This window comes from Otolemur garnettii, unplaced genomic scaffold (genome assembly GCF_000181295.1).
Source record: "Otolemur garnettii isolate 467f Iridium unplaced genomic scaffold, OtoGar3 scaffold00038, whole genome shotgun sequence".
NCBI classification, from domain to species: Eukaryota; Metazoa; Chordata; class Mammalia; order Primates; family Galagidae; genus Otolemur; species Otolemur garnettii.
This window is the reverse complement of record NW_003852433.1, coordinates 14,022,850-14,044,356: the sequence shown is the minus strand read 5'-3', so window position 1 is coordinate 14,044,356 and position 21,507 is coordinate 14,022,850. Positions and strand designations below refer to the sequence as shown.

At 51.9% G+C, this 21,507-nt stretch overlaps 1 protein-coding gene across 1 annotated transcript in view; it reads right to left on the bottom strand.

The window, feature by feature from the left end:
• Nucleotides 1-556: 556 nt before the first annotated feature.
• The window catches only part of RBM19 (RNA binding motif protein 19), a 124,677-nt gene continuing 103,726 nt past the window's right edge, over nucleotides 557-21,507 (bottom strand). The window contains exons 23-25 of the mRNA XM_012805209.2: nucleotides 19,183-19,303; nucleotides 1,846-1,958; nucleotides 557-1,247 (exon numbers count right to left, since the gene is read on the bottom strand). Coding sequence (XP_012660663.2) covers nucleotides 1,861-1,958; nucleotides 19,183-19,303 — 219 coding nt within the window. The 3' untranslated portion in view covers nucleotides 557-1,247; nucleotides 1,846-1,860. The remainder of the gene's footprint in view (nucleotides 1,248-1,845; nucleotides 1,959-19,182; nucleotides 19,304-21,507) is intronic.

Genomic DNA, 21,507 nt, shown 5'->3' with positions numbered 1-21,507 from the left:
CTAACTATACTTCTGCTATCTGTGTCATCCCATTTTAAAATGGGGAGACTGAACACTCCGCAGGCAAGTCACCTGCCACAGCTCAGGAGGCTTCACGTGGTGGAGTGTTATGGAGCCCGGGCTGGTCTGAGTGCAGAGCCTGAGCTCAGTGCTCTGGCACAAAATCCTGCTCTGGGGGAAGCTCTAGTGACATCATCCTGGTCAGTGAGGTTAGGGCCACATGACACCTGCCATCTGTACCAGGCCCACAACTTATTTTTGGTGCTCGCCAGGCCATGCCCCTGGCTCCGGTGGTGTGGAGATGGGAGCACAACGCTGTCTAGACCAAAGGCAGAGGAGCCACATGCCCCTAAACAGGATGAGCAGTGGGAAGGACCAGAGTAGGTCCTGGGCCCTGCCATTCCCAGAGACACATGGTGACTTGGGAGCCTGGTCACCCAAGGGTCTGGCCCGGTGTGGTTTAACACTGACCTTAGCATACAGCCCCCAACCCCTAGAAGGCTGTGGTCAATGTGACATCTGTAAGATACCCCACTATAAAAGTTGGGGCATGAGCCATTCTGGTTTTTTTCTTTTATTTCCATTAATCCTCAGGGATGAGCCAGGGTTGTTAAGGGGGTGTCAGTCTTATAGGACACTGGGGTCATGCTGAGCCTCAAGGGGCTGCCAGTACCTTGAAGCCCTCCTTGGGTTCCAGGCCACTGCAAAAACCAGATGAAGATTAGAACCTCATGCCTGGAAAAATGTACAGACCAGATTTTGGTACAAAGTCAAGAGATTCTTGGACTCTGGCTCAGGGTCCCACCCTGCAATCCCAAATGAAGTGAACAGTGCTGGTGAGGATCTTCTAAGCGTTACTTGGATGGCCTTACTTAATTCCAGCACCATCTATCTGAGGTAGGCGTAATTAACAGCCCCATTTCACAGAAAGAAAAACTGAGGCCACAGAGTTGGGAACAGTCACACCTGAATTCAGATTAAGGTCAGATGTACTTTGGTTCTGCTCTTTCCTCCACACCTTGCCCCTGGCTGGTGCTGGTGCAGCCCTTTCCATGGGAGGCTGCACCTCGGGGGCGCTGCTTGTCAGGGCCCATTTCATCAGTGAGGGTGCTTGATTTTTCTTCATGAGCTGTTGGACCATTCCCTGGGATGCTAAACCAGGGCTGACAGTTCTGAGGGGCGAGGCAAACTCCAGGCTTTGAACAGTCCCTTGGACAGATGCAGATGGGAATTCTGGCTCAGCAGCCCTGGAAGAAGAGCAGAAATGGAGGCTTTATGCTCAGCACCATGCCTGGTGCTTGTCATGGATTATTGTGTTTATTTCTCACTAAAACCTTATGAGGTGGGAACCAGTTATCTAGGAGGAGGCTGGGCCCAAGGAGATTAGGTAACCCTAAGTGTGCGCTAAGTGGAGCAGGGTTTCAGGTCTGGAAGCCAACTCCAGAGAGTGGGCCCTCACCCCAGATGCTGCACTGCTCCTGGACAGGCAGGGGGTACCAGGTTCCTCGAGTCCTTGTACGGCTCTCAGGGTCACTGGGAGGAGGAGCATATCAGGGACCTCATGCAGGAGGGACACACACCCAGGCTTGAGGTGAGCCAGTCCTCACTGCCCTGGGGAACTTCCCACTGTGGCTGGACCCTGACCTACCTCTTGGGCCCTTCTGTGCCTGGCACAGAGCAGGAGGCCAGTCAGTGCCTATCAGGACGGTCCCCGGGACTCACTGTCCCTCTGACCTTGGACCATGGAGGGCATGATGCCCGCTGTCCCCCACCCCCACCCCACATGATGGGGAGTGCAGAAGCCAGAACGGCTGCCCCAGTCCCCAGGGCCCTGGAGCCACATACCCTCGCGGTGCCAGCTCACAGCTGAAGGGTTTGCTCCTCGCTGTCGTTTTCACTGTCTTCCAGCTGCTCCAGGATCTCGTCCAACACCACAGATCGCTTTTTCTTCGGGGGCTCTGTGGGAGCCCAGATGGCAAAAGAGGAGAAAAGAACAGCCGAGAGGGTTGGGAGGCAGGAGAGAAGAGTAGCAGGGAGGGAGACGGGGAGGGGCGAGCAAAAGGGGGGACAGGGGCAGACAGAGGGAAGTGAAAATGGAAGAGAGGGACATGTGGGAGGGGGACACAGAAGGGACAAAAGTGAGGAAGGAAGAGAGAAGGAGAGAGAAGAGGAGGACAAGAGAGGGATACTGGGGTTAGGCTCCAGCTTTACCAGGGGGTAGTGCCTCTCTTGCAGCCTCAGAAACGTCCCTGCTTGCCTGGTTATCTATCCTCTTCCCCACACTCCCTTTAAAGGGAGGGTCAGAGGCCTTGTGTTTGAGCTGTCTCCTCCCAGCAGGTCAGAGGTTGGCTTGTGTGTGTGTGGGGAGATGCGGGGTGGGGGGGGCTGAAAACCTTCTGAGAAGCTGAGCCATGCACTGGGCAACAGTCAGGGAAACAACTGGGAACAGGCTTTATTGGCTCAGAGGTCACAGACTCTCATGCTGGAGCAAGTGGCTGGCATATAGTAGGTGCTCAATAAATGGTAGCTGGTTAATACCACAGATGCAGAGCTCAAGGATCTAGGGGAGGCAAGGAAGGAACAGCACTTAAGAGTTGGCTTTGCAGAAGAATTTTCTGTGAAGAAAAGGGGATTCACCAGCCTGGGCCCACCTAACAACAATGATGGCTGAAACCAAAAAATAGGCAGGCGTTGTGGCGGGCGCCTGTAGTCCCAGCTACTTGGGAGGCGGAGGCGAGAGAATTGCTTGAGCCCAGGAGTTTGGAAGTTGCTGTGAGCTGTGATGCCACTGCACTCTACCCAGGGTGACAGCTTGAGGCTCTGTCTCAAAAAAAAAAGTGGGAGATTCAGTGGGGCGGCGCCTGTGGCTCAAAGGAGTAGGGCGCTGGCCCCATATACCAGAGGTGGTGGGTTCAAACCCAGCCCCAGCCAAAAAAAAAAAAAAAAGAAAAAGAAAGGGGATTCAGTGGTACAGCACAAGGAAAGTGTAGAAGTATGAAAGCCTACTAAGTGCTACAGCTCTGCTCTTCTCAATAACCTCACAGGGAAGTACTGCACTGCCCTTACCAGTGAGGAAACTGGGGCACATGTAGGCAGGTCTAAGGACACTCAGCTAGGAAGTGGTAGAGCCAGGATTCAAACTCAAGTTACATCTAAGCCTATGGTCTTTCTGCTTTTCATCAAAGTCTCTGGTGCTGGCCAGAGAATGCCAAGGAGACCAGTGGTAGCAGGAAGATGTGCTGGTCTCCCTGGCCCTTCAGGAAGAGAATGGGGCTCTGGGGCTAGGGGGGCTGCGCCTCGGGCTGGTCTGCCTCGGTGCTCCCTCTCCTAGTCTAACTACTCATCAACATGCAGTCCACTTATAGGTTAGACCTGATTTGTACACAGATGACATAAAGAAAGCTGTCCAAATGCCTTCCCCTTCTAGGGCTGAAACACCTTCCGGGTGGAATAGTCATCCCCTGGCCATTGGCTTCCCTCTTCCCACAGGGCTGCTGCGTCTCTTCCCCAGGCCCTGCATAGTGCTGGCCTAGAGATGAAAACTCTCGGCTTCCTTCTGGGTGGTCTTTGGCAAGTGATTTGACACCCTGGGCCTATCTCTTCATCTCATCCTTCCCAAACTGATCTGGACACTGACCTTTTCTCATCTCCATGACTGTGCCTTGATCCAAGCACTTCTCACCTTCTCACTGGATTCCCTGCTCCCTGAGGGCCTCCTCTAAAACATGTATCAGGTCCCATCACCCCAAGTGCTCGGAGGCAATCCTGGAGTGGACCAATGCTCCCCCGTAAAACCCTCACACCTGCAGAACCCGGATGCCTCCTCACATCCCAGCGCTGGTGCCCCCACCCCTGCTCTGCCCCATAGTGCTTCTCATCGCCAACAATACAGCAGGCATTTCTTTGTTTGGGATGTTGTCCTGCTCACTGCTGCGCCCCTGGCCTTAGCACACTGCCTGGCACCTAGAGGGTGGCTCGGGAAATGCCCCAGAATGGGGAATGAGCGAAGGAAGTGTGGAGGCGCCTGGCCGCCCGTGGGAGGCTCAAGGCCTGGCAGCTGTGCCCATCATTGTTAATCATGAAAGAGAGACAGGCATGGGGCGGGCTGGGTGGGGGGGCTGGCAGCCTGGGGCGCAGACGCCGCTTCCTTTCCCTCCTCACTCCCTCCTTGAGGCTCTCGGTTTCCTTATAATCGCCAAGCTCCAGAGGTGCACAATGGCCTCTGGAAATTGAATTTGCGGGCAGGTAATAGGAGCTGGGAAATAGAAGTGCAGCAAAATAGGGCCTGTGGACCTGTCACTGATGCCCCCTCCCATGTATTCCCACGGGGCGGCGTCCCTGTTTTCCCAGGCAGGGCCAGCCTGGTGTCCAAGGGGTGGTTAGCAGTGGCAGCAGTGAGAACACAACTTTGAGATGCTGACAAGGGGGGAGTTTTATCCCCGTCCATCACATTGGCTCAACCTTTAAAACAGACCCGGATTCAAAGCACTTCTTTCTCCAGACACTGCTCCCTGACTGCCCAGACATTCTCTCTGGCTTCCTCTGTCCCCGCTTGCAGAGGCTGGTCTTGAGTGGCAGCCAGAGGGATCTTGTAAAAACCTCCAGCAGAACACATGGCCCCTTTGCCCAAACCCTCCCCTAATAGGTGCCCTCTTACTGGGGAAAAGCTAAATAAAGCCTGTTGCTTCCCCAAGTTTCCTTCCCCAACTCTATTCCTGGCTACCCACTCCTACCTCAGGCCCTGTGCGCAGGCTGGTCTTGAACTCCTGGTCTCAAGCCATCCTCCCTCCTCGGCTCCTGAAGTGCTGGGATTACAGGTGTGAGACACTGTGCATAGCTGTTCGCAGGTATTCACTTTCTTATCTACCCCCTCACTGGAATGCGAGTTCTGGGAGGGTAAGGGTTTTGGCCTATTTTGTCCACTGCCCTTTCCCTGTGCCCAGAATAGCACCCGGCACACAGCAGATGCTCAGTAAACATGTGGACTGACAGAATGAATGACAGGGCAACAGGGTCAAGGAGAAGAAACTGCTAATGGACAAACAACAGAGAGGGGCCAAAGCAGCCCCAACAGCCTTCCTTGTGTCCTCATTCTTGCACACGACAACAATGGATGGAAGCTGGACACTGGGAACAAGACTGGCTCTGCCCCCTCCAAGGGCTTCTGAGCCGGCAAGTGGTAAACAGAAGGAAAAAGATAGCTGTGCCTCAGTTTCCTTATCTGTAAAATGGGGATACAAGGGGTTATGGTGAGGCTTCATAAATGAAGAGAGCAATGCCTGTCCCCCAGTTAGGGCTCAGCTGATGGTGCTGAGACCGACACCTGTACCAATATTACTGATATGAAAGGCAGTGATTTCATGTCTTTTTGCCATTAGAGCAGTAAAGGCCTACAAGATGACAACTCTCATATATATGAAGGTTGATATATATAGGTGACCAACAAGTAGTTGTTAGGTAGGTAAATGAATGAAACATCTTGGTTCCTCAAGGCCACAGGGGGCATGATCTGCCTGCTTCCCTGGTAGGTTGGAAAATGGAGGCACGGGGACACCCCTGTGGGCAAGGGACATGAAAGGCATGCTGATAACAGCTAACTGGTTGTAGAAGCCACACGATCTGAGGTTCCAGCTTGGCCAACAATGGCTGAGTGACTGTGGGCAAGTCACTCTGGCTCCCTGGGCCTCAGTTTCCTATCTGTAGAGTGGGGCTTAAAAACATGACTGTTTTCCTATCTGTAGAGTGGGGCTGCTGTGAACATTAACTAGTTCACAGGTGGGGCCTGGTACCCCGAAGGGCCCACGACCTAGGACCTAAAGCGGCTGGCTCAGGTCCACTGCCAGGGTTCAGGCTGGGCCCCCCACTGCTTCCCCTAAGGACACTGTAGGGCCCTGACTTCCCACCAAACAACACCCGGCACCCCCCGCAGGCCCAGTTTCCACACAGAGCACCCTGCTCGCAGGGAACAGCTGCTGAAATCCCACTTCCCCGACATCAAAAGCCTCAGTGGGTTTTCACCAAACAAACATAATGCAGAACCGGAGAAAGGTGTAAAATAAATAAACGAAACAAGCTGTGCATTTTCTTTCAGTATTACAGCTGCACCCGAAGATAAACAACAAGTGAATGTCACCAAACATCAATACCCAAGAAATTAACTTGACAAAAAGCTCAGCCGTCCCCCAACAACCCCCCAGTCCTGCCCCCCCCCCACCTCCAACCACCATTTTTGCATTTCTGGAGTTCCCACCTAATGATTTTATTTTTCAATTAATTCCTTGACAGAATGCCAGCCTGCGTCTCTCCCTTCCCTGGCTGGCGCTGTCGCCCTGTGTGGAAGGCACAGGCAGGCGGAGAGAAAGGCGCGGGCGGGGGCAGGGGGGCTGACAGGAGGACAAGAGAAAGCACTTCATGGGGTTTTGTTTCGGAGGCAGAACGTTGAGGAAAGGCAAGCTGGGGAGAAGACGTGGCTGATCAGGGGGAGAAGGGAGCTCTAAAAGGAGTCCTGAGAAGAGGAAGGCATGAGTGGGGAGGCGGGGTGGCAGGGAGAAGAGAGCTGGGCCGGAAGCCCCTGGCTGGGTGCTGGGTAGACAGGTGCGAGGTGCGAGGCGCAGAGCACGGGGCGTGGGTGCAGGCTGCAGCCTAGCTGCCAGGACCAATCCCTGCTGCTCCTGGCCAGGCAGTCTCAGGTAAGTTGTGTCACCTCTCTGGGCTTAGCTCCAGCAGTTGCTGAAATCTACATGCTCACTACTCAGGGTACTTAGAAGAATGACTCTAAGCAAGGTCTTCACAACAGTGGATGGCAGGCACACAGTATAGGTCAGCTGTTCTTACCACTATCATGGAACCTGTCCCTAAGAGCACCAGGCGGATGCTTCCCTCATCTACAACACAGGGACAGCAATACCAGCCCCAGAAGAACACAGTAGCTGCTGTTGGCACCCCCACCTTGAGCAGACAGGATTTCTCATGGCCCTATGTGAGGCAGGCCAGAAATGTCAGTGACATAAGTCCCCAGGAGCAGCCCTCCCCAGCAAGGTGGGTGTGTGGGAAGGTGGGATGTAAGTCCCCAGGAGTAGCCCTTCCCCAGCAAGATGGGTGCATGTCTCAGGTCCTTGCCTCGCCATACCTGCAGTAGGATCTGCCCCCCTGCAGAAGAAAACTCTCAGCTACTAAATATTTAAAAACAGGGAGACACTACGTGAGAATCTGTGTTTTAGTTTCCTTTGAAGCCTGTATTGAGTGTGGCAGACCGGGCTCAGTGGACCTGGGCCCTCCCTACCTGAAGGTAACTGACAAGGCTGTGTACTTGTTGCCCTGGGATGGAGGCCTAGTTAGTGGGGTGCTTTCTGCCACTCTCCAAGGCCCCTGAGTTTGCTACTGCCCTTGAGTAAGGGTTTTCCTCTGCTAAACCAGAGTGGATTGAGGTACCTACTACCTTCAGGCTTAGTGGCCTGCTATCCTGGGCTGTTAAGGGACACCAATGCCAGATGGATTGAGTATTGCAGGGAGTGGGCACCCTGAGCTGCTGGAGGCTCTGCCTGGATCTCTCCCTACCCACTGTGCCCCCAGCTTCAGATCTTATAGCCTGCATGGGTAGAGCCTCAGATACTCCATGGGTCTGCATCCCAGGGCTGTTTATAGCACACTCACACTAGACGCCCACGGAATGAAGGGTATTCTGTAGAGAGGATCACCTGGCCTATAAGACTGAGTGAGTGGCTCTTTAATGACACAGGAGGCTGTTCTGCAGATGAGCCTTTATAAAACACGACCTGTCCTCCTAAGAATCAGGTGTGAGCTGAGTCTTTGCTCAGATCTGACAGGCAGGGAGACCAGGCCCAATGTTTGCCTCTACCACACTGGGGACTTTAAGGGGTTGCTTAACTCCACACATTACTGCTCCTGTCTGTTAAATGGGGACACTGCTCACAGGTGGCCACCGGGTTCCTGCCCTCAGTCCTTCATAGCAAGTACTGCTAAGCATATACCACATGCTAGGCATGGAAAACACAAAGGATAAACCAAACCAGCTGTGGGGGCCACGCCAGGGCTCAGGGTGGGACAGGGTGGGGCCTGAGTGCTGCCACTCAGTAGTCCTGGCCTTCTCCAAGTTACCCCAGTTACTCTTCTATAGACAGAACACATGAGTAGTGCCCACCACAGAGAATCAGATAGAGCGGGAAAGCACTCAGCTCAGGGCCTGGCATGCAGAAGTGCTAAGCAGATGTCAAAAGTAACAAAGTGTCCTGAGGGGCCACCCCAGAGGACAAGCAGTGCCCAGCAAATGGAGAATCTGGGTGCCCAGGTTAAGGCTGAGGGGTGAGTAGCAGGGAGCAAGCAGGGGGTTGGGTGTGGACTTTCTTACAAAAATCCCACCAGTGAGGCGACATCATTGTCCCATTTTTCAGATAAGGAATCAGCAGCCCTAGGGTTGTGGGAAGCCATGTGACCACAGACTGAGTGTGGCCTTGGGCTTGAAATGGGCTGGTTCCAGGGCCTTCCCTGCCACACCACAGCCAAGCTTCATGTGACAAGGCTCAGCTGCTGGCCTGTAATTGGAGACAATAGTCCAGCCCTCCTTAGGAAGGAGACTCAGGGAGAGACCAGGTACCTGCACCAGCCAGTGGTTCTCAATCTAGTTGCCCAATAGAATCGATTAGAAAATCACTGATGCCTGATCCCACCTCTAGAGGTTCTGATGCAAATGGCCTTGGGTGGGCACTGGACATTACGACTGCTGTGATTACTGTCGCTATTAATCACAGCGCTGAGGATGCTGTCTCCCTGAGTAGCTGGAGATGGTGGGGTGGCTGGTAGGCTGACCTCACTCTGTGCTCTAGAAGTCCCAGCTGTTATGTGTGTGCAGCAGTTCCACAACTGGCCATGTACACACCACAGGCAGGATGGTGAAGGCACTCCGACCTGGATTACCATGCATTTATCCTGGGATGGGGGTATGGGCCGAGTCTGGGGGGAGTTTCAGGCTTGGTCCTGCCTGTTTGTGTTAGTTACCTATGCTGGGAGTGTGGGTGAAAGTGACTTATTACAGAGTAAAAAAGGTAAAAGAACCAGGAAAGGTGGGAAGGTGTCTCCCACTCCCCCTCCTCAGACCTGGAGCCATCTCTCAATTTTAGGGCTTTGGTCAACATTAGCTACCTATCTCTTTTTCTCTTGGCACAGGCCCTGGATTGAAAACAGGCTGGATGGGAGGAGTTGGTAGTATTTCCTCACGTGGCCAAGCAGGAATATAATGGAGCTGAACATTCCGGGAGTTTGGGGGTGACTGTAGGGAGGGCTACGGGCTGTGGCAATGAGGAAGCCCTCCCTCCATGTGGACAGAGAGCTACTCCTTGGACCCCGCTATAGGAATGTGGGACCAGGATGTCTAGGTCTGATTGTTCAAGAAAGGTCAGAATCTTGATTTTCAGGTAGAATCTTCTCATAGCAAATTAGTGGCAATTAATTCAAAATCTGTTTTTCTCATTAACCTCCAGGCAAAGTGAAGATCTATGGCTGATCTCATCTTTACAGTATGGCCTCTGATTCATTCTCTCTTTCTTCTCTGTCTACAGAACCCTGCTAGTTTCATTTGTGGTCAGGAAACAGTAATAAAAACCTTGTCTATATGTTTTTACTGGGTTTCTCTGGGCTGGGCCAGCCTACAATTCAGAAACAAAACTGGCCACCCCCTACGACCAGCCACAACCCTGGAGGAAAGCCCACCTTTCTCCTGTCCCTATTTCCAGCACTCTAGTCCCTAGATCCCCAAACCCCCATCTGATCTGGGCCTGGCCCCTGCCCCTCCCAAGTCGCTCTGAAATTCTCCTTCTGTCAGTTTAATTCCGTGATCGATGAGGAAGAGCAGGAGAAATGGCCCGGCACAGCTGGCTTCCCCGTTAGCCCTAGCAGGGATTCCTGGCCTCGTTGGCGACAGCTGAGTGAAATGTTTGCGAAACGCAGAGAACACAAGTCAATAACAATTTAGCTGGATTGGGAGCAAGTACCTTCCCCGCACGGACAGCCGCTCCCAGGGGAAGGGGAAGAGAATGTGCAGGATATTGTCAAAGCGCTTGGAAATATTTCCAAAACACCACCCAGTGAGGCTTGGGGCTGGGAACTGGGGGGGACCAGGTGACACCTGCTCCAGCTTCCCTCCAGACCCCCCAGCCTTTCCAGGCATCTCCGCTGGGAGAAACATACAGCTCCCTCAATGTGGCCTCCACACAGCCAGCCGCTGTCACCCTGGCTAGCAGCTGCCCCTTAGGAGCTGCCTAGACCAAAACAATTCCTGATCCCTGATTTTCCTTCTCTGAATTCTGGCTCCCCTAGCAGGGAGGGTATGAGAAAGAGGTGTTTCTCAGTCAATCTCAACCTCTCACCTGGTACCAACTCACCAAAGTGACTAAGAGCTGGCGAAAGAACAAAACACACCACCCTGGACGAAGAAAGTCATCAGTCTTCAAGAGGGCAGGGATAAAATGCCTCCCACACTTCCCCGTACCCCATCTGTGCTCTCAGCCAGGACCTTCTATGGCAAAGTGGGACAGTCTCCCTCTGGCTGCCTCCTCTCTTGGATACCTCTGGAGGAAGGGCCACCACAGCCAAGTCTTAAGGAGGGTAGGAGAGGGACCAGATAAAAGGAATAAAAATTGAAGCTTACAGAAAACCTCTCTCTTTGGGTCCATGCAGGGAACGACGACAAAGGGATATTTTGAATAATAAATTCTGTGACTTCACATACTTGCTTGAACTTTCCTGACTGTGATTTTTAAAGCCCAATGATTATGTTTTTATGGGCAAGATCAAGGAGGCCTATTTGCAAGGGCTGACGTGGGGATAACGGGCACTCTTGGTCTCCAGTCTTTTGAAAATGTGCTGTCTTATGAATGATTAAGTTATGGAAGGGGGTTGGGGGGACTGTTGCAGGCTTTAAATATCATCTGTCTACTGATGACTTCCAAATTTATATCTCAGCCCAGACTTTGCCCCTGAGCTCCAAACTCATAGATCTATCTGCCTGACATCCGAGGGGAGTCCTTAATAGGTGTCTCACATCCAAAACGTCTGGACACCCCCGCCCATCCACCTGTTCTGCCCAGCTTCTGGGTTGTTCCACCATTCTGAGCCACTCAGAGCAAAACCCTGTATACTAGCTTTGATTTTTCCCTGCCCTCTGCAAGCAAGTATGGCTGGCTCTAACTTTTACTTGAAGTGTTCAATACACTGCTTCTCTCTGCCCCATGGTACTTTTTGGACCACTACCATGGGACCCTTCCACCCTTGTCTCTTTGTAATATGAGGATGAGGTCTGACAGGGTAAGTCCCAGCAGCATCAAAGCCAGGCTCCCTGCCCGGTCAGACAAGGCCCCAGCTTCTCTGCCTACTTTGAACATACTCTGCCCCAGGGTCTTGTACCTGTAGCTCTTGCTACCTGGAATGTCTCCACCCCCTCCATCTTTGGCTGGCTTATCCTTTCCAATCACACAGAAATGCTGACTCCTCAGAAAAAGTTTTTCCAACCACCATTATTTGAAATCTCTCCTTTCCTCAGTGTGGAAGAGCTCATTATGTTATCCTTTCTAACTTTCTCGACAGGACTTGCTACCATCAGAACTTTGTTGTTATTTACATTCTTTTGGCAATCACTAGTCTTTTCCACTCCAATATGAGCTCCAGGAGGAAGGACCTTTTGTTCATTGCTTGCCCTCTCTGTGTCTAGAGCGTGGCTTGCCCATTAGGCATCAAATGAATGGATGGACGGATGAGTGAGTAGACCAAGTGAGAAGCAAAGCAATGGGGACTCCTTTCTGGGGAGCTGCAGAGGTGCAGGGGTAGTTATGATGCCTTTAGAATTATCTGTCCTCTGAGAAAACGGGGTCATAATGGGAGAAATTAGCCACCCCTGGCCTCTAGATAAAATAAGGGCAGACTTTAAACTTTTTCCATAAAGGACTGGACATAAATATTTCTGGTTTTAAGAGTCAGAGGGGCTCTGTCATAATCCCTCAAAACTTTTTCCCTGCAGGGCGAGAAAGTAGCTATAGATAATAATTGTTCGGATTGTTAGGTCCTAATATAAGCAAATGGGCGTGGCTGTGTTTCAATAAAACTTTACTTATAAACACAGACTACAGGCTGTAGTTTGTAATTACTGTCTTACCAGCATTAGGAGCATGGACAGAGAGCAACTGGGGTTTTAGAAAGTGCTAGAGAGATGGGTTGTGCTGGAACAGGGTTATCTGTTCTATAGTGTCCAGAGATATGTGTTTTCCTGTCAGTAATTGAACTGCTCTGGGTCTCAGTTTACACATCAGTAAAATGGGAGTAACACCTGCCTCCTGGGGGTTGTGAGGCTGAAATAAGACTATGTAAAACCACTTGACTTTACTCTCTGCACAGAGTAGGTCCTGAACAAAGCTCTCTTCTTTCTTTCTTTTTCATGTGACTTGATCTTTAGTGAGTAAGAAGTCACATGATTGCCTCTTTTTAGACCAGTGGTGCTTTGAGGCACAGAGCTAGGAATATCTGGCTTTGGGCCACACAGTGTCCAGTCACAGACCTGGGGCCAGGAGCACATTCTCCATCCTCTCTGGGCCAGGCCTCCTTCCTAGGGGGTGGAGGGGCAACTGAGAAGGTGAACAGAGCTGACGCTTGCACAGTACTCAGCGCGTATTAGATGCTCAGGTCACACCCTAATCACTATTCTGATTGTTAGGCCCTTATTCATGTTCATGTTCTTACCCCATAAATAGGCACTGAGTACCCCTCGGTGCTAGATAGGCGCCACGTAGGGAGGACCTTGGCTCCAGGGAGGTGAAGCTTCACAGGGAGAAGGACCCTACTGCACCTTTGTGCTCTGGATGTACACTATGGCACTAGAGGAGGATGAGGGAAGAGGGGATAACAAGGGAAACACAGAATAGGTGCAGGGGAGTAAAGTCACATTTCTGACACTCTGGCTGACACCTGGAGGCAATGGGGAGCCAGGGTCGGGCTGCTGGGACTAGGGCACCAGTAGTCAGGCTCTTCACCTATGCCCCGCTCTCCACCCTGTGTGGCTGGGAGGGTGACTTTGTTTTAGAGGCCAAAGACTGATGGGGACAGATATGTGTCTGTTCCCCAAGAAAGTGTCTCTGGGTGTTCTGAGAGGATCTCCCACCCCAGCCTGGCTCGGCGCAGGCAGGGGAAGGCACTGTTGCCAGCTACTTGCCATGCTGGTCATGTCTGCACTCCCAGCTCTGGAGGTGAAAGGTACAGACGCTAACCACAGCCCATCAGTCCTCCCCAGCTGGAATAAGACAACACGGGGAAGCAGAGCCACGCTCCCAGCCAAATAAAAGCCTGTTCGCCGGGCCTCCCTGGCTGTGAGTGCTCTGAAACAGAGGGTCCTGCGGGCGGATTTCTTCCGTCCCATTATATTCTCTCGGCTGCGCTTGCAGGTACCGTGGCCTGCCGAGGCCCTGAAAGCTTCTCGATGCCATGACCCTGCTGGTTTGTAACACGCTCGGGAAGAAAAGGACACAGCCAGTGGCGGACTTTCCTCTCTCTCCCCTCCTTTCTCTCTCTTTTCAAACTCCCACATGCAAGGCACTGGAGAATAGCACTTCGCTTACCACGGGGCTGTCGAGTTAGAGATGAGAAATCTGAATCTTGGCTGGCAAGGAAGGGAGGGAATGAGGGGGGTGGGGGACAGGGGCAGAAAGAGGACAGGGAGAAGGGGAAGGCGGGTCTGTGGAAAATGTCTGTTTCCATATTCCCTTTTGAAAGCACCTCTGTCTGGTGTCGAGGTCTTTGCCTACTCAGGCCAACTTTTTAAAATGACTTTCAAAGACCTGCCCTTTGCTGTTCAATTTGACAGGTGTTTTGCAAGCATCAACTTGCAAGGGGAAATATAATGCCCTGCCATTATACGGTGGCAGTGGATAAAGTGGAGGCTTCCACTTGGAGGGAGGTGATGAGGGGTTTAAAACAAGCTTCTTTTGGCCGCCGATGATGAAGCTGGACAAGCAGAGAGCTCTAGACCTGGTGCTGGGCACCCCAGTTCCCATAACAGCCTAGAAGGGAAGACATCATGGCTGCTATTTTACCAGCAAAGGAATCCTTCACCTCCTAGCCCTTGTGTGCTAACCTCCTACTATTTGCCAGGCTCTGAGCTATGCTCTAGAGCAGTGGTTCTCAACCTGTGGGTCATGACTCCTTTGGGGGTTGATCACAGGGGTTGCCCAAATACATCCTGCATATCAGATATTTACATTACGATTCAGAACAGTAGCAAAATTACAGTTATAAGTGGCAATGAAAATAATTTTATAGTTGGGTTGGTCACCACAACATGAGGAACTGTATTAAAGGGTTGAGGCATTAGGAAGGTTGAGAACTACTGATCTAGAGGCACAGGAAACCAAGTGGCATCTGCAGCCAGATGTAAACACCTGTCCTGAGCAGTGCTTATGTGTCAGACATACATATATACACACTCTCCTTCTCATTCCCAACCCCCCTCTCTCTCACACATACATACCTGCAGGTTTATAAACACAAAGGCTCTTCTCTGTCTTGCGCCTCTGCCTGGAGAGCATTTTCCCTTAGCCAGACTTGAAGGCAAGGTAGGCTGGAAGTATTCTTGGCAGGTCAAAAAAGGAAGGAATAGGGGCTTGGAGACGGGGCGAATAAGAACAATGCTGATCTGTAATCACACTTCCTGACTGCACACCGTGTGCCAGGAGCTGTGCACTGCCTCTTTACGAGTCACCTGACAAGGTGTGCACCTTAGTCTGACTGTACCAACAACAAGCTGGGGCTGAGCAACCTGGCCAAAGTCACAGAACGGGTATGAGGACACATACTAGGGTACTCCGTAGGGGCAGCTGCTCAGAGTGGCTGACACAGAGACTTAGTACAGCAGGATTGCAAAAAGTATAGGCTGGGATCCTGGCTCTGCCCTTGGTCACTGGGTGCCCTTGGGCAAGTGACTTGCTCTCTCTGTGCCTCAGTTTCCTCATCTCTAAAACAGAAGATAACGATAGCACAGTAAGGCCTAAATCGATGGTTGTGCAAGTTCTTGGAAACTCTGATTTTAAGAGAAACGATGTATAACGAGACCAATTTTACCCAATGCTAATGAGTATAAATGAGAGTTAAAAATCCTATGGCATATTTCTGGCCACACAAACATTACCAGACTTTTAAACACCCAAACACTTCTAATATTTAACACTGAAATAAATGTGAACTATATATACATTTAAGACAAAGTAGTAAAAACAAGTAAGATAATTATTACTCAATTATTGCAGTTCAGGGGGTGAGTGGCTGGAGCTTATTCTGGCAGCTCAGGGTACAAGGTGGGAAACAGCCCTTCTGCACTCCACCCCTTCCCCCACATCACCTAGCACACACTTCTCTGGGATGTGGGAAGAAACTCAGCCACCTGAAGAAAGCCCACACAGTAGGAGGAGAACACTCACGCCCCCAGCCGGGAATCAGTTTTGCTTTTCTCATCAATGTTATAATGAAATGACATTATTTGAGGACCTGCTGTACGTACTTCTCAGGATCCTGTGGGATTAATACCTATAAAAGCCCACATGGAGATAGTACCTGGCCCCCAAGTAAGGCTAGCAGATGAAGACTGTTACAGCAATAATAATAATTAGTATTAATTAGCTTGAACTGCAAATTGAGCTCTCTACCCTGACTTGTGCCCTTCAGAGACTTAAGGGGCTCAAGGCTAGCCCTAGAGGCTGGGAAGCTCTGACCTACCCACATTCTGTTCCCCTGTCCCTCCTGGGATGTCTGGGATGGGACAGAAGCCATTCCCAGTGGCTGGGATGTCTGAGAAGCTGAGGCCTCCAGAAGCAGGCAGGGGGATACCAAGGGCTGGCCACTCATGCTGGCTGCACTGGCCATGATAAGGGCTTTGTCTGGTGCCAATCTCTACTCTCCCTGCTGCTGCCCACTGTCCCTGAGTGCTCCTAGGCCACAGCAGTGTCACCAGAGAGCTTCCTGCCAGGCCCTGCCAAATGGTTAAGATGCCTGCCTTTCATCCATGCCCCACATTCCACAGGGAGCCCTTTGTTACAGCCTTGGTGCTCAGTGGCCTCCAACTGAGACCTGAGTGCCTTTCTGGCAGAGTTCAGAGCCAAGGCTTGAGCTGAGGGAGAGAACTGAACTTGGACAGCACCTGCCCTCAGAGTCTGCCAGTGCCCTGGAAGCTCCTAACAAAGCTTTTGACACAAATGAGCTGAGTATTTTTCACCACAGGGAAGGGCAGGGGGTGGGGGAGAGGGGGCTGGGCAGGAGGCCAGGAGGCCAGCAGCCTGATTCTGAACAGTCAAGGCTACTATGGGCACCTCCCATTTCCCGAAGAGATCAAATTGACAATGGGTGTGTCAGTGGGAAGAGATGACATCTTTAACCTAGCATGGTGCTTAGGAAGGAAGGATGAATGGCATCATCACCCCAGGTATGGGTGCTGTGGCCAGACTAAGTTCAAACCTTGGCTCTATCATTCACTGCCTGTGTGACCTTGGCAAATTAATTCATCTCTGGGTGCCTCAGTTCCTCCCCTCAGGATGGGGAGGTGAATGGCTTCTGGCTCATTTGGGCGTGTGGCTGACAAGTAGCAGCGAGGATGGCCTCTCTTGCAGAAATGCCTCTGGTCTAGTGTCTCGACTAAGGCAGCAACAGTGCTGTCATAGGAGCTCAATTTATTGAAGGGGACTTCTCTCCAGTACAGGGCAGAACTGCTGAGCCTGCATCCTCGGAGGGGGGTGGGTGGGATGACGGGGAGACGGCCCCCACCTGTGCTCCGGGGAGTCCCTTACACAAACATTTGCCGATGGGTGCATTTGGGCCTGTCGATGATTGTCAATATGGACAGGTTCTCTTTCTGCACATTAGATTTGGGGACGTATTGAGTTGTAAGATTGCCACTGTGTATTCAGCCTTCATTGCTCTGATTTCACATTTGCCTCGGCTCCAATGTTCTCCAGCCTAAGACTGAGGGTCCAGCAGGTGCCAGACACTGGGCCAGGTACACGGCACCTAGACAAGAACTGATCACTAACAGAGATGAGGACTACACAGCCTCTATGTGGGGAGGCACAAGTCCATAAGGGAACTGGAAAGAAATTAGTTACAACGTGGTAAGAAAGTACAGAAACCGCAGAAGTGGAGAGCAGAGGAGGGAACAATTACTACTAGCTGGGGAGGGTGTGGCAAGAGGAAAGGCTTCCTGGAGGCGGTATCATTTGACCTAATCTTGAAGGCATTCACTAGGTTAAAAAAAATCCAGGACAAGGCATTCTAAGCAGAGGGAACAGCATGTGCAAAGACAGAGTCCTGCTTGCAGCTGGGGGAAGAATGAACTTTGTGGGGGGTATGGTGGGAGGAAAGATGGGTCTGGGAGACCACAGGCACTGGGCAGTGAGACGTGACCCAAAGGTGTGGCAGGCTGGACTAGGTCAAAGGGCTTCCATGCTGTCTATTGCATTCTAAGCCCACTTGTGGCCTTGTACTGCTGCGACATTTCTTGGAAGCTCTTTTAGCCCCTAGCAAGGCCCATGGGTCAGCTAGAAAATTCATATCTCCATAAAGGAAACCACTCCCGTGAGTCCTTCCAAATCCTGGGAATGGTTTGGCAGCTGGGCCTCCTTGGCCAGGACAGGGAATAATCACTCCTGGCTCCAGTTCCATCTCTACACAGATGAGTAGGGTGGGAGTGGGGTTTGCAGCAAACACCCCAGGTGATACCCTGGGCCCTGAGCCACCACCCATAGGAATGGGGACAGATGGAAGGAACAGTGGCAGGTCCATCTAGGAAAGCACCTGAGAGCCGTGGATCTGAGGAGTGAGGAGGAATATGTGGAGAAGTCCGAGCACTGTGTGTGATGCCAGAGACAGGATCCTTGCCTGCCACAGAGCCCTGTTTTCCTGGGCAGGAGGGAAGAAGGGCTACACCAACAGCAGAGTGACCCATTACCAAGCCAGCGGGATCCAAGGAGGGTAGGAAACCAACAGCCTTCCTTTTGCTGTTGGGCCCAGACTCCAGTGGGGGCACTTTTGAGGTGGGTGGTAGGAGGTGTGGAGAGGGGATTCAAGTTCAAGTACCTTACTATATCCTGAGTGTGTGTGTGGGGGGTGCATGCTGGATGGCAAGAGGTACCTGCCATGCCTTTGCCTGGCACATGGTAAAGACTCAACCAATTCTGGTTGTCATCAGTCAACTAGTTGTGAGCATCGTGTCTGGGGTGGGTTAGTTCTGGGGCTCTCCCTTTGCCCTTACCTTCTGGAGAAGATCAGGCCCTGTGGGCCACTGTGGCCCTGTCCTACCCACCTCTCATGGTCCTCTGCTCCCTCCTCCTCGCTCATGCCAGTTTCTCCAGTTTTCAGACATGCCAAGTGTGCTCCAATCTCAAGGTCTCCTCTGCCCCAGCCCTCTGCTTGGGTAGCCCTCTCATGGGTATAAATGTCACCTATGCAGAGGGACCTCTCTAGACTGCCTGACAAAGCAATGTGTCTCAGCCTTGTCCACCTGAGCCCACAGCCCTGCATGGTCACTGTGGTGCCCCTAGAGCAAGGACATAGCTGTTGCTCTGTGTCCTAGTCATCAACTGAATGGCTGTCAAGGCCACGTGAAGCTGAGCAAGGCCTGTGAGGAAGGACCTGGCAGAGAGTGGACAGACCTCCAGCAGGGTCATGGATGAAATGTCTACTAAGGGGTGTGTGGATGGGAAATCAGTAAGATTGTGGTCCCCGGGAGGGACCTGCAGGGCAGAGTCTGGGGCCTGGACAGGGAAGGTGAGTGAAGGGCTGGTAGTTGCAGACTGTGGCCTTGCGCCCTGGTAGGAAGGGAGCAAGAGATAAGCACCCAAACCTCCTTCTTTTCCTGCTAGGACCTTCAGTGACCCAACCCAACTGTAAGCTGAAAGGGCATGGAGCTGCTCCTGATGTGTCCACACTGGTCAGTACCAGGTACAGAGTGTAAAGAGGGTGGGGGGTAGACCTGGTGGGGCTGGTGGAGGACACCCAGCACAGGCCAGCAGGGTGGACTTAGGGCCCCTCATGTCCCACTGGCCCACCAAGTCTGAGGCTGTTCTTGTGGAAGCCTCCCTCACCTTTTGCCTTCCCAGGGGGGCTGGCAATTCACCCGCAAGACAGCCCCATCCCCGCGCCTACCGTGGAAGTGCTCCGCTGTCTTCCGCCGCAGAGTTTGCAGGGTCACCTCAGAGTCAGCCCACTCCAGCACCAACCTCCGGCCGTACAAGTGGGTACTGTGGCACAGGGCATTGAAGGCTCTCTGCAAGGAACAAAACAGTGTATCAGCTAAAACAGAACTGAACCCCCTCTGTCCCAACCTCCCTCTGCCCTCATCTCAGATGTCAGACCCCAGGTCCTGGCCTTCTGACATCTGCTCTCCAGTGAGGGTTTGGGGAGCTGCTGGGTACATATACTTAATTAGAGGGTTATGTTCCCAGGGAGAGAGCTGCAAGTGACTGAGCAGTCAATATATCTGCCTTCTGGGCTGCGACTGGTGCCTGGGCTGAGGCGGCCGTCTTATTTGCCACGTTACATCCTATCTGTGGAGGGCGACCCCATTAGTGGGGCTCACCTCCCACTCGGCTGTCAGCAGCAGCGGCCACATGAGAAAGCCAAGCCCTGTCTAGCTGCTGGATGACAACTATGCAGGCTCCACACTGTCACTTGGTGCCACTGCCCTCTGTTGCCTGGTGATTCCACCCCCCATATTGCTCCAGAATCATCCCCTTTCCTGAGCCTCTGACCCTGGTATTAGGTTCCACACCCAGCTCGGCAGCCCTGGGGCTGGCACATGCTGTTCCCTTTCATGGTCTGCTGTTCCTGACTTCTTTATGCTGCCCAGTTCTCTCTTTTTGATTTTTAACAGCTTTATTGAGATATAATTCACAAGCTACACAGGCCACAGTTCTACAGTTTTTAGTATATTCTAAACTATACTAAAGAGTTGTGCAGCCATCACCGTATCAATTTTAGGACACTTTTATCACTCCCAAAGAAAACTCCACACCTTTTGGCTACCACTCCCTAAAGCCCCTACTCCCCAGCCCCCATCAACCACCAGTCTGCTTTCTGCCTCTATGGATTTGCCTATTTGGGACATTTCATATGGATGGAATCACATGATACTGACCAATGGCCTCTTAAACCTTTCTAGGTCTAAAGTTCAATGGTACTGCACAGGACCCTCTCCGACTTGATCAGCTTGTCCCAAAACACTCCCATGGGTCATAAAGACTGTGGAGCTCAGTAGCAAAGAACTTGGACTCTGGAGTCACCTGCTTCAAGATCTTGGGCAAGCTAAAGAAATCTTTCCAGCCTCAATTTTCTCATCTATAAAATGGGAATGCTCACATACGCCCATCTATGGGCTCTAGTGACAAAAAAAGTTACCATAGTGTCTAGAGCAGTGTGGAGCACACAGTAGTCACTCAACAGATGCTAGTTGTCGGTACAGTTAGTTGTGTTGTTACTGCAGACTCACCATGTCTCAGCAGACAGTGCCTGGGTAGATGCTGGGTCTACAGTCCCAGGACCAGGAGCTCATCTGTCAGCCCTAGGGAGAGACCATGGCTAGGAAGAGCCTTTCCCCTGTGTCTGGGCCACAGGCAGCACCAGTGAGTCCAAGGAGTACAGAGATCTGCCCCTTGTTTCTCTGATGCCAGAAGATGTCGCACTGCTGCTCTGCTCCTTACCCACAGCATGACTGTCACCATTGGATTGTATCCCCCATAAGGAGATGTGTGCAGGCCTAACCTCTGGACCTTCAAATGTGACCTTATTTGGAAACAGGCAGTTGCAGATGTGCTATAATTAGCTGAGATGAGGTCACACTAGAGAATGGCAGGCCCTACTCCAATGACTGGTGTGCTTAGATAGCCATGTAAAGACAGAGATGTGGAGCGAGCGCCTTGGGAAGATGGAGGCAGAGACTGGAGTGACACATCTACAAAGGGGGGATTGCCAAGGATCACCAGACATCACCAGGAGCCAGAAGAGAGGCATGGAACAGATCTCCCCTCAGAAGCAACCAACCTTGCTGACGCCTCGCCTTTGGATGCCAGTCTCCAGAGACCCAACGTTTTTTGGTTTAGGCTACTCTGGCTGTGGTGCCTTGCTGTAGCAGCCCAAGGGAGCTAATGCGGTGACCTTGAGTAAACGACCTGCCCCATGGCAAGCCTTGATTTCCTCCATTGTGATGGGGAACTATGGTAACTTATAGAAGTTGTGAGACTTACCCAAGGGCAGCAATCAAGTAGCACATAGTAAATATTCAATGAACAAATTAATCTGAAAGGATGGGGGGGCTGGGGCAAGCATCTTTTAAAAACTAGACATATGTGGCCGTACCTGTGGCTCAAAGGAATAGGGTGCCAGCCTCATATACCAGAGGTGGCAGGTTCAAACCCGGCCCCGGCCAAAAAACTGCAAAAAAAAACAACTAGACATGTGGCCAAATTAAAGGAA